Raw genomic sequence first — 13,667 nt, forward strand, 5'->3', positions numbered from 1 at the left:
TTGATTCTACGAATACCAGGAAATAGGCATCAAACTCAAATCGATCCGAGATTGGACAAAGCAAGAAAGCTCTGAATTTTATTAATAATCTGAAAAGACGACTCTCTTGCCTTAGGGCTTACAGAAGGCTTAAATAGGTATTAATAAACCTAAATTGCATAAAAGAACTAAACTTTCCAAAAATTACAAAAACACCCTAATTAACATAAATTGCCTGTTTGAGGCCCTAAACGATGGAATTTGCCTTAAATATCGAAAAATCACGGCAAAGCGGTGAGTTTTGCTCCGGAGGCCGTTTCCTTCGAAATAGAGTCGTCATAACCTATTTTTCTCCAGGTACCGACTTGCCAGGTCTTCTACCGCATCAAATATGCAATAGATTATATATATACATCTCTTAATATTTAGATTATAATAGAATATAGCTCAATAAGCATTACAATAATTTGCATTGTTCTATATAAAATATAGTTGCCTCAACAAAATATATAGAGATGGCATATATATATATATATATATATATAGATTATAATGGTTAGTATATATAGATTAAATATATTAAATATATACATTTATCATTTTTTGATAATTCAACCTTTTGTGTATATGTAGTCCCATGCCTAGCCGAGTATCGGTTAAAGGAGAACAATATTCTATATATAATTCCAAATCTCTTTCCATTTTCTTCTCCAAATTGTTTTTCTTTATGGTTGAATTTTGATTCACGGATAGAATTTTTTAATGCAAATTTCAAACTAATTGCTTTGATATTTTGATTGTTTTAATTGATTGAATTTTGATTTATTGAATGAACTTTATTCGAGATTGACTGTTTCGATATTAATTGTTTTGACATGATTTCTATTCGAGTTTCATTATGGATGTCGCTTTTGTAATAATAAGACTTGTCTGATTTATATATTTTGAATATTTCTTTTTTAATATTTTTTCATAATATAGAAATATTTTCTCCATTAACTTTCAGTTAGTTTTATTGATTTATTTTTATTCTTTGGTTGAATTTTAATTTTGTAGAATGAATTTTTGAAAGTAATTTCTTTTTCAAACTAATTTTTTCGATATTGATTGTTTTAATAAAATATTCATTCCAGCTTTAATTAACAATACGAATAAGTTTTGACATTTCAAGATTTCTATCGTTAACTTAGTAATTGTCCGTGCAACGTGCGGGTTTTCATCTAACGCCTATGTTCAAATGTTTAAATTAAACATCAATAAATTAAACTGTCTTTAATTACATTATCAGTTAGATAGATATTTCTCATTGATCGTTGATAACAACAACTAATTCGTGTGGTATCTATATTTGTACATAACTATCATGTGCCTAACAATACGTATCATAAACTCTCAAAAAAAAAACATTTTATATGGCACAATTTTATTGAGTCATTTTAAGTTTCGCCCTATCTTCAAGAAGTTGTTCTTTTGAGACTCATAGTAGCTTCATATTACCTAAATACCAAAGAGGAGAACGAGGAGAAAAGAAATATGAATGTGAAAGATGGCAAACAAATATATATATATATATATATATATATATATATATATTGATATTGGGGATGATTGGTGAGATTTTCATTGATCAAAGCAAAAAAAATACTTGCAGATCTGATTCAAAGTGAAAAGACAATAAATAAAAGCTTATGCAATTAACTGCAGAAGTTATAAACCCAATCCATTAGCAGACATGGACGAGGACATATTGAAATCCAGCTCAAATATGGACATAAATCGCAGCTTTACCATCCCCATAATCTGTTGCAAGAGCATGCTACTGATGTGATCCTTTGCCAGTATATCCTGGATTTTCTTTCCTTCCATATGTGATATATATAACACGACAACGACAATCCCCATTCCCCAGCATAAACTTTGAGGACCAGCCAATAATTGTAGTTCTTCCATGAATGCACACTCTGATGTATGGAACGTAGTTAGAATTCTTGTATGTTCTCAAACAGAATTGATCTCATTACCCCGAGTTTTCCGTGATTATACATTTATACACTGGAAATAACTAAAATCTTCACCAAGACGTGATCACCTTGAACTAAAATACACTCTTCTTTTGAACGGCAATCACAAGAGACAGCCCAAAGCTATTGAAATACTATGTGAAGATTGAATCAATTCATAAAGTTGAGCATCCTATAATATTCAATTAACGCCTGGCTGCATATGCTTTCTGCAATTGCAATTACGTCTGCACCAAACCCGACAGAACTGAACACAATAAATAGTAAAACGAGTGAGAATAATTCTATAGGCTGGAATGAACAGACTTTGTTACATGCATTAGAGGAAAGCTATAATGATTCATAAATAAAAGCATACCTTTTCTATGTACTCTATCGTGTGTTATCTATAATTTTGTTTCCTTGCTGATCACTGACGCGAAAAATTGTTCATTTAAGCAAAATTGAAACCATAACGGACCCACGAGACTGGATGACAAACAGAGAGAAAAAGAAAAGAAATTCTACAAAACTAAGGCTAAATCTCAATTAAAAAAAAACAGATTGGAATATTGCACATCTTCGATTTCGAAGTGAATGGTCAGAATGTTGTGTTCTTATGGTTCTGTGAATATTCCTCATCTTCACTGAGGAAAACTCACAAAAATTCAATGGAGAAATCTAAGAATTGCTTAGCGTTCTATTGTAAGTAATATCAAGACACCTCAATACATATAATTAATTAACAGCTAGTGCATCAATTCGGAATTTGCATGGCACACGTTATCTTACATTTATTCATTACAATTAAACCAACAATAAGGATGAGAAGCAGGGGTCGATGCAACGTTGACATGGAATCCAAAGGCTCAGCATTAGATTATCATCAACATCTCTCTTATCCCTTTATTTCTATGAGACATATTAAGCAGTGACGTAACCGCCCTTCGAAGATTTCCTGGGCAAATCTACCTTAAAAAAAAGATTTCCTGGGCAAATAAAACTCTATAATCAGAGAACAGGAATCGTTAGAATTATTGGACTGATACTTATAGTAAAAGTAAACAAGAATGTATAAGCTGATCTTTACCGGCTGTCACAAAACTTACAAATAACAAGACGACGAGCTGATAAATAAGCAACGATTGACAGGATTAGCACCGAAAGCCCCACAATCTACATGAGACAAAAATCAAATGATGAATATATAAAAAAAATACTTGTAATTTAATAGATTTCATTAATAAAATGCAGGTGGGCTCGATGTAATTTACCCTATTAACTAATTCCAAATGTCGGGGTTTGCCCGATCATTAATTATAGTCGGTAGTCTTTCCAACTGCAATGGTAATCTATCTATCTATCTATCTATCAATATATATAGTAGAATTTACTTGAAAACAATAAATGCAAGCCAATTAATGCAATTGAAAATTATAAGAATGCAAATACTATTTTACAAATTATAAACATAATATAATTTTAAAAAATAAATGCAATTGAAAAATTATAAGAATAAAAATACGATTTCAAAATCATAAACATAATATAATTTGAAAATAGTTAAATACTAATAATGGAATATATTATTTTTTATCAAAAGTAAGCAATAATGAGCAAATAAATTATTGAAATTTTAAAATATAACCAAGAAGCATATAATATTAGAAAGTGAAACCTATGAATAAAAATTGTAACTGGCACTTCTAATTTTATTAGACTGATATTTATGTTTTATATACAATTTTGATGATTATGTTAGAGTATTCAGTGAATTAATCTCTCTCTCTCTCTATATATATATAAACTTGACTACAAACTAATAAATAGGGGTAGAATAGTAAAATAAGTAACATGTTATGATCAAATTATGGAATGTTTGAAATTAATTTAATTTAAATATTTATATAATTAATTCATATTAACATAATTGCATCATTTTCAATAAGTACACAATAATTATACATATGTTAATTCTACTCAATTAATTAATATAGAAATATTTTACATTGATAATTTTCAATATGATAAATAAACGTAATACAAATTATTCTTACAAAGAGAAGTATATATATAGATTAATATTACTAAATGCACATTATTCTTAATTTATTTACATTGACTGCATTATATAAATTTTAGAAGTATTATAGCTAATTTTATTAAATTTAATTAAGTAAATTTCCCATCAAAATGATTGGATCATTTCATCTAAGATTATTCAAATTCATAAAACTTAATATTAGAAGAATAAAGTACAATCAAATACTAAAATTATAAATTCTATAATTATCATTCTTTCATCAAATAAAAAATTAAATATTTTAAATTTTTCAAATTTTCAAATTATTCTCATAGAGATAAAATTTATAGTTGAAATGGTGTATATAAATGAATTTATTATATAAATTCTTTATTTATGAATTGAATAAAAAATAAACCTTTTGCATATCAATATAAACTATAAATTCATATTATTTATCTTTTTCATATTTAACTTCTTAATATAAAATTCTTTTAACCTAGTATAGTATATTGATGATGACAAACTTTATCTTTGAAATTGGGAAAAATAATTATAAAAAAATAGAGAAAAGTCAAATGACATGAAAGAGTTTAAGAGCAAAGTCCCTCTAGTCCACACTGAAAGTCATTTAGAAGATAGTGGCATAAATGCAATTTATGGTTGCAAATTGTTGAAAGCCTAATTTGCAACCTTAAGATAAACTAGTATCATAGTAAGGACGCAAATAGCAAGAACAATTTTCAATAAGTACCGCTGAATTAACTCACCAAAATTGAATTGTAGCCTTTCTGACTTCTTATGATATAAAACTTCCTGAAGAGAAAATCGAGAACAAATCATCAGAGAAAGACCTCGCCGCAATTTGTCGATCGGATGCCACACAAGAACTGCGGTAGGCCATAACCCCTAAGTGTTACGGTTTAGCACAAAGATAACAATGAAGACAATGATACTGGATGACCCATTACATACAATCATCAAAGCATTAAGTGTGCCAAGCTACCGGGATTTATATATAACAAAATATACAGAAAGAAAAGATGAAAATGATCAGTTCTCTCTAGAAATTGTTAAAAAACGTACATAACGTATACGCATACACAAACCTGTAATTTAGCATCCCCGAGTCCATGCAGATTTTTTGAATGGCTTCAAGTCTGCTCACTGTTTCCGTCGCATTTGGGTCATGTTTATCAACCTATTACATTAATTGGAAAGTACGCATCAAATTTGCCTTCTGCAGCATTCAGCAAAATTAGTGGTAATATATATAACGAAAAATAAAAGAATGATTGGAGTGTTCTCAATTGATGAAGACTTGAAGCACCTTGGACTTCATCAAGTTGCAGAACTCGAAGAAGGCACCATATACGTCGGACATTGTTCTCGTTCTCTCGATGATCTTCGCATTAAGGCCTATATATGTTTATGGAAGTACATGTTTTCACTGATCAGAATAGAACTGATTATAGATTATAATAGGGAAAGGCAGAAAAACAAATAGGTGGAAGTAGTCATTCATTACCCAGTCTCGGGCCAACTTTGGATCTGAAGACATTGATATTGTTGTAGCATAACGCCAATGTTCCAAATTGCTGAACCTATAGAAATCATGAGGGATTGCCCAGAAAATACGAATAAAGTTTGGCCCCATTTTTCAGACGATCTATTCGATGCGAGCAATTGGGGAAACTAAATGAAACCCTCAAGAAACAAAACTCGAGAAAACATGTTATCACTATATAAAGCCTGAAAACAGATACAAGTTTTCAGCCTGTAGCTCAATCCTCCGACTAGAATGGCGAACCTAATTAATAATTGGTCGATTTCCGAGGGAATTATGATGGATTTCTATGGGAAAAGAATCCCTCTGAAAAACCATTCCCTCGGAATGCTCTGAAAATTCCATTTCTCTTGAGAAATTATATATTTTTTTTAATTTAGGCGCTACAATTATTCTCGCGGCCAATGAGACTCAAATCTAGGCATTCTATCAGGGCTGTGTTTCTTTTGTGTTCATTATATACAGTTTATATTATTTATTATTGGATTTTTCTAGCCTATGCCCTAAGGATATAGGATAATCAATCATAATTTACCTTATATGCTTAGTCAATCATTAAAGATTAAACACCTATTTAATCAAATGTCAAATATACCCTTTCCTTTTATACTTGCAAGCCCAGTTTTCTATTACCAACTTTAAGATATAGTTACAACCAAAAGTTACTATGGAAAAAAGTTCCTAGAATTTTTTATATAAAAATTAATATTTTTTTCAGTGGGATAAAAAATGTACTTTAAATCCTGGGCAATTTTTTTGGCACTCGCGCATCACACCATCTAAGATATTATTATTTTATCAAAGAGAGTATAACGCTACAGTTCATACCTTCACCTAGTCACAAAAGATTTCAGATTCAATACTTGTTATAAGACCAACTAAATCTTTTTATCAATATTAGAATTTTTATTTTATTGTATTAGGCTCATAAACTTTCATTATAAATGAGAAAAAAAAAGACATCCTCGTTTTCTTGTTCATTAAGTGTAGAGCTTATATTATTTATAAGGGAAATTACCTTTTGACCCCTAAACTATTGGCTCGGAGCCCTTTTACCACCTAAATTATTATTTCGGCACATTTGCCTCCTCAACTATTGTTGAGCAAAAATGTGCTCCCACCATTACAAAATCTGTCAAAATAGGTGGAAGGATCACATGCAATGCACGTGAACCTGGAAAAGAAATTTTGATTTCTTTTTTAAACTTCTTTTTTGAAAATCCAAGAAAGAATGCGACCTGGCTAAGACTTTCAATGCCTTTTTCGTCTTTTTAATTGATATAGAACCAATAATGGCGCAACACAAGAAGAAATGGGGGGTCGGGAGGTTGCCACCATCGTCACCATTCCTAATGAGCTTGTCGGCATCCCAAGTAGTCACTGCCAGCCGCATGGGGATGGGCGATGGACAGCGGAACGCCGACAACCTCATGGGATGGGTGGTGGCTGACCCCCCAAATCGGGGGAAGAAAACCAAGAAAGAGAGACACTACAAGAGGAGAGAGAGGGAGAGATCGATCCAATGGTCAGGGGATCGCCACCCACCCACAGGTGGTCATCGACGAACACCCGTGATGCCGACAACCTTGTGGAGGTGGGTGGTGGCCTCCCGACTCCCCAAATCTCTCTCTCAATGTAGGGGTCTCCCTAGGCCACCACCCACCCCCATGAGGTCGTCGACATCCTAGGTTGTCACTAGATGGGCAGTGGCCGGCAGAAGGACAAAAGGGTCATGTGGAGTGCATGTGAACCCAGAGAAAAAAAAATTTATGGGGTGGGGGTGCACATTTTCCTTCCAAGATAGTTAAGGGGGCAAATGTGCCCAAATAATAGTTTAGGGGTAAAACGGCTTCCCGCCAATAGTTTAGGGGGTAAATGTAATTTTCTATATTTATAGTATGTTTTAACATAAAATTATATATTTAATTTAATTTTGAAAATTTTTATACTGAATTCCTGAGGGAAATTCGTTAAAAATTTCCAAGGTAATTTTTCCACGGAAAATCTTCCTCGTGAATAGCCCAATTTCTTGAAGTGAGTCTAATTTTCTAAACTACTCTATGGGTATAATTCTTTGATTGAGAGGTAATATGCTTTCAGCTGAATACTTTAGTGATGTACCAGAATGAATGCGCCAACTTGAAACACGGAAGGATCAACCGAAGCCGACAAGAACTTCAAGCAATCTTCCGCATGGACCAGACTGCTCGTGACCATGTCGTTTAGGCACTGGACTGCCTTGACAGAGTTCTCCTCGTACTTCAAGTCCTGTAAACATTAATTTGGAGAGCTGATCTTCCTTTTCAGAAGAGACACAATTCGTAATTCACAATTGTATATTGATACACTATCTATACATAATGAAATAATTACATGTTAACCTTGGGAAAAAAAAATTAATTGCACGCACCTCCAATTTATACACGTACTTGCTCCAAATCTCGCGGGGCCAGAACATACGCGGACTAGGAATCTCATTAATATCTTGGAGATAGTCTTGAATCATATCTACTTTCTGCAATAATATAATTAATCGTTTGCTATATTATGATGACAACACGTACAAGAGAGAGTAATTTGCTATAGTAAAGTAAAATTATGGTAATTAATTACCATAACAAATATGGCACAGGAGTAGGCCATCAGATTATATTCTGAATCTAAGTCTTCGATTCTTGAGGGTTGAAAGTACATTTTGAGTAGCGCAACCGCAACAATTCCAGCAACATAGTGGCCATACTCGTTCCAGTCTTTGATCGTCACAATCTGCCAACAATTACCGATAGAGATGTGTATAGATTTCTCTAACTTAATTAATTAGCAGAAAGGTTTCGATGAATAACGAAATGAACTGAAAATTGACCAAATTACCTCCTTGTCTATGAATGTTGCCATTCCTGCTCCCATTGTTTTAGTAACATCCTTGATCACCTCTTGATAACTGCAAATGTTATAAGTACTATAACTAATACCGAACCAAACCATCAAACTGAATTTATGAAATTTTTTAGTAAATAAATGATAGCATCAACATATATGCATGCTTCCAGCGACGTTTCTCATGTGCAACCTATTATCGAGCTCCAAGAAAGCTTGTCGGATGAGATGGAATTGGTCCATGAGGGCTCTGTGATATTTAGATGAACCACCTGCCGGCAGAACGAAATATGTCACACATATATCATCAATGGTAGCATCTTATTAAAGAAGTTGATCTACGGGGTCAGGAATTGGAAGTGCGGCTCACAGGAGAAGTGCCAGTCATGGTCGTAGAGGTGATTGTGGAAATTTTCGAGGATCTGTTTTTTTACTTCTGAAGACAAGCTCATATCATCCTCTGTTATTAAGAAGAAAGGTAAAAACAAATATAAGCAGGCTGACTGTTCAGTCAATCTTAACATAATCAAACAATCCAATCAGTTCGACATTTCTTTTGGTTTTTTTTTGTTTTTTTGGTAGAAGAGGTAAACATTATTTAGAAACAACAAAGTGAGACTTCTTCCCTTGTAACACTTCTTTTTCTCTTTATAAACTCTGGAAACATTTTAGGAAACTAAATATGAGACTAAAGACGTCCGTTCAGGTTTTATAATAGAAGAGATAAATTGAAATGACAGTTGAAGATCGGATCAAGGAACAAACCCACAGTATCGAGAGCGCGAAGAACAAAGTAAAAGATCGCCACCTGTGATGCACATAACCAATGCAAACATCTTATTCTTTCTAATTTGGCGAGAAAATTAGAACATTAAGACCAAAACCCATATATGTCTTGTTTTTTGTTTATGTAGTCTGTTACTCACAGCATTCACCATCTTAGGGTCGACCTGCTCAAGGGAGGGGACGAGCCTGTAGGCGAGGGTGATCTTTGGGATCACTTTGTAGCAGAAGGCCAACTGTGACTCAGGAGGTGTTCGATTCTCTGATGTGCAGATCCGCAGTCCCAGTTTTATCAACAGGTAGATTTCGTCTGGATGCATCAGTGTCTCCCACAAGCCACCTATCATTTCCGCTATCTCACCGCACTCCCAAAAACCACCCATCGCTGCGACTCTCTCTCGCTCTCTCTTCAGTATCTCCCACAAACCACCCATCCCCGCAGCTCTCTGTCTCTGTCTCTGTCTCTCAGCGAAAATGATCTCTGTTTTTCCTTGGCCAAGCTACGAGAATGATTGGAACGTATCAACAATAACTGTTTAATATATACTATAGCTAGCTTCGCATTCGATGATTTGTACAGAGTAGTTGTACACACTACTGCTTAATCATTTTCTCAATATAAAACATAAGATAAGATCAAAACTTGGAAGAGACTTTAGAATAAAGATAAATATATGTAATATATATATATGTGAGAAGGAACATATTTTACTGATATTCTATGGTCTCTAGTTAACAAAAAATATCCGCTGGTGCCTTAAAAAAACCATTATTATTCATAATTTCTTTATTTTAAAATTAATTTATTTGATTGCATTAATTTCTTCTTGTACCTTAAACTAGGTGAGTACCCGCACATTGCGCAGAGCCGCTGTAGATTAAATGTTATGAAGGTTAACTACATTAATTTGAAATATTCCTTACATGAATATCAAGTTAATTATGCTATAATATGCTATTATAGTTTTTTTTTGTTGCAATATAAATAAAAAAACATAATTATTAATTTTGATCTCTAAACTACTTTAAACTTATATTTGACAAATATTTTATTTTTCCAAGAAGATTATTATTGTAATTATTCTAAACGTTTTAAAAAGTATACTTATTTTAATTTAAATTTATATGGTAGAATAAATATTTTTTAAAATTTTCAAATACATGTAATTAAAAGGAAATAAAAATTGATGCTCATGTCGATTGGACAGAGCTAATCCACTAACATATGACGGTTTACATCATCATTTATTTGGTGGTATTATAATGAAGTAACAGGTGTATAAACATCCTTCACGAAGTAATGGTTAGGACAAATCAATCTAACACTTTTTTACGTTTGCATACGGTAACGAACCCTAATTTCATTAAAAGTGATAATTTACTTGTGTTCAAAGCATCACACATTTTTTGAATCTCACTCTAATTTTCCATGTATCTCTTTCATGTCTTAATTCTTTTATGATATGATAAACTATTGTAGTGTCTCAAAATCTACTATATTATACATAAAAAAAGATTAAAAAAATTAACAATTAAGTTAACGTCACATGTGAGCATGAATTTGGTCTTTTAAAGGTACACACTCGATCATATTGCTACGCACCCAGACTGTTGTTCTTCTCACTATGTTCAATTTCTAATTCTTCGTGGGGTATATATATATATATATATGTAAAAATAAAAATCAGAAGAGTACGGCATGTATTATCTTTATATATTTTCATATGGCAACTATATATGCATATATGCAAACGACATATATATATATATATATATACAGCCTAGAAACTGCTACATATATGTATGTATATGTATGTATATATGCAAAATAGTATATGCAACCGACATATATACATGCAAACGGAAGATATATATGCATATGGTTGGACTATATTCCATTTTATATAATTTATATATTGGGCAACTGTATATTCTTGCCTTGTGCATAATATATATATTTCCTTGGCCGGATAAAATCTATACATTTCATTGACATTTATATGAGAATATTTTCTTTATTATAAAAATTTCCTTATATTTTCAAAATGACGTGACAAAGCGAGAGAGTTTCGTTTTTTATTTTTGATTATATTTCGGCGTGACAAATCGGCTCATGCTTTATTTTAATATATATATATATATATATATATATTGATGAAATATTTCGAGGCCCTTTTCGTGCAAGGGTGCACTTAGTACGGTTTTTCTAAATTTCCATCGGTTTCATTTGTCAGGCTGCTCGTGTAATTTTCTTCTGCTCTAACTCAATAAGTGTGCTCTCTTTTCCATTTTCGAATATATTTTGTTTATTGATTTTATTAGAAAAGATGGAAGATTTTTCTGTCAATGCCTTTTTTTCGGTGGAATATGTTCATAGTATTAAATTTTTCCCGAGTTCGGATTACGTAATCCTTGAACATGGGCTGTTAATAACTTTTGTCATCTCTTTCTGCAGATTGAGTTTGATTGTTTTTTAAGTCTGCTTTGTGATTAAAGCTTAACATTATAAGAAGCTTTATAGATCTTGATTCATTAATTATGGCTTTAAAATTCTAAAGTAAAACTTACTCGTATATAACGTCAAAGCGTGCCCCATAGGCTTGAAAAAATATGTTTTGCATTCCGTGGTATGCACGGATTAGTTGGACATATTATTGTTTAATCATTTTGTCAGTATAAACCAATAATATAAGGGGGGGAATTTTACATTGAAGGTCCTAAAAATTTGCCATTTTATCGATGGAGTCCTATGTGTTACATTTTGGCTAAATTAGTCTTATAATATGTAGTCCGTTACATACTTTCAGTCCAAATAGTGATTGAGAGTTTACAGGTGCTGAGGTGGATGTGACGGTGCCAAATAATTTCAACTTTTCATTACAATAGCCATGTGAAATATGTGGAAAGATATGATAATACAATCTGTTAAAATAATATAAAAAAATCCCCTTATATGTGTGGCTGGGTTGCCGGGGAAGGACCTCATCTACCCACCGAAATTAGGTCCCCGATGAACTTTGAAGGCGTCGACAACCTCATCTAGGGAATCAGAGTCACCAGTAGGGCCCCAACCTCCGTAGACGCACTTGACTTTGATTTGGATCCTGGGTGTTACTGTGTGGGTGGAAACCTTGCCGGCGGCCCGATCCCTGGATGAGGTCAACGGCGCATTCAAAGTTCGCCATCAACCTCATCTCAAGGGTGGTTTGCTGCCGGGGACCCACCCCTTGTAACACACCCAACCCGACAAAAGCTCGGGTATTTGCCTTTTTCATTTTTTTTTATTTTCAATATTGATTATCAGAAACACGCCGAAACTACATCCTATCATTGATCAACCCACATGGGGCTTGCAAGCTCAAGAGTGGCCCAAGGCTGGTGGTCTAGAGACATGGGTATCCCCAACCCAAGGCTCATGACCCTTGGCTAGGACTCGCAAAACCCAAGACGCCTGCCCCTAGGCTTGCGACCCCCAGATGGAACTCTGCAACTTAAAAAAAGTAAAAAAGTAAAAATATCCATTTGTCAATCGAGCTTGTTGATATAGTGGATGCCTTGCCAGCAGTCCCCACCCCCTGAATGGGGGCTATAGGCGAGACCCCCACCCATGTTAACAAAGCTAGCCTAAGAAGGGGTTGGGATTTCATTTTGAGAAAACGACAAAAACTCATCTTGTAGTTTGGGGTTTGGACAAATCGCACCATATTCTTTTATATAGGACAATTAGCCCCCATGTGGTTTGCTCCATTAGACATAAAGGGTTGCAGCGTTAATTTCATTTACAGTCCTCAATCTTTAGCCTTTTAATCATTTTGGTTCTAAATCTTTTTCTTTTAGCATTCATATCCTTAACTTTTCATTTTATTTCATTTTAGTCCTACAAAAAAATTCAAAAGGAAAGGAGAGGTCGATGCCACCAATCAACAACCCCAACACTGACCTCTCCACCGAGATCGCCGGTACCCACGGAGGACGCCGACGACCTCGGTGGAGGGGTCGAGGTTAGGGCCGCCAATCGGTAACCCCGACCCCTCCACCGGCGTCCTCCATGGGTACCGGCAACCTCGGTGGAGGGATTGAGGCCTCCAATCGGTGACCCCGACCCCTCCACCGAGGTTGTCGGTGTCCTCCATGGGTACTGACAACCTCGGTGGAGGGGTCGAGATCAACAATTGGCGGTCCCAATCCCGAATCGATTGGGGACCTCCAACTCGGAGTCCTCGGTCGATTCATGGTTGGGGCCGCCAATCGGCAATCCCAACCCCTCCACTGAGATCGTCACCGTCTTCTGTGGGTACCGGCGACCCCTCTTTCCCTTTCGATTTTCTTTATAGGACTAAAATGAAACCAAATGGAAAGTTGATTATAGGAATGATAAAAAAAATTAAAACCAAAATGATTAAAATGTTAAAAATTGAGGACTGAAAATGGGAAAAAA

At 34.0% G+C, this 13,667-nt stretch overlaps 1 protein-coding gene across 2 annotated transcripts; it reads right to left on the bottom strand.

Annotated features, from left to right (window-relative positions):
* Nucleotides 1–2,565: 2,565 nt before the first annotated feature.
* LOC116194913 (squalene synthase 1-like) lies at nucleotides 2,566–9,744 on the bottom strand. 2 transcript variants are annotated; one of them, XR_004154555.1, is made up of 14 exons: nucleotides 9,373–9,744; nucleotides 9,212–9,254; nucleotides 8,817–8,906; nucleotides 8,640–8,718; nucleotides 8,441–8,510; nucleotides 8,183–8,335; nucleotides 7,980–8,084; nucleotides 7,691–7,837; nucleotides 5,531–5,606; nucleotides 5,333–5,421; nucleotides 5,112–5,203; nucleotides 4,773–4,892; nucleotides 3,089–3,155; nucleotides 2,566–2,968 (listed from the first exon to the last, which is right to left on the bottom strand). XR_004154555.1 is itself a non-coding variant. In XM_031523831.1 (14 exons), coding segments are annotated over exons 1-14 (1,350 nt in total). In that variant the 5' UTR covers nucleotides 9,664–9,743; the 3' UTR covers nucleotides 2,566–2,966. The 2 variants fall into 2 exon arrangements, 1 of the variants encoding a protein (XP_031379691.1); XM_031523831.1 differs by having other exon boundaries at nucleotides 4,773–4,818; nucleotides 9,373–9,743.
* Nucleotides 9,745–13,667: the final 3,923 nt, after the last annotated feature.

The sequence above is a fragment of the Punica granatum genome, chromosome 2, assembly GCF_007655135.1.
Source record: "Punica granatum isolate Tunisia-2019 chromosome 2, ASM765513v2, whole genome shotgun sequence".
NCBI lineage: Eukaryota > Viridiplantae > Streptophyta > Magnoliopsida > Myrtales > Lythraceae > Punica > Punica granatum.

What these genes read in the sequence shown, in the direction of transcription:
- LOC116194913 (XM_031523831.1), bottom strand. Translation starts at nt 9,663, where the DNA reads ATGGGTGGTTTGTGGGAGATACTGAAGAGAGAGCGAGAGAGAGTCGCA. An exon ending in CAACATTCATAGACAAGGAG is followed by an intron (nt 8,336 to 8,440) that starts GTAATTTGGTCA and finishes AATTGTTGGCAG; the next exon opens with ATTGTGACGATCAAAGACTG. An exon ending in GCAACTTGATGAAGTCCAAG is followed by an intron (nt 5,204 to 5,332) that starts GTGCTTCAAGTC and finishes TTAATGTAATAG; the next exon opens with GTTGATAAACATGACCCAAA.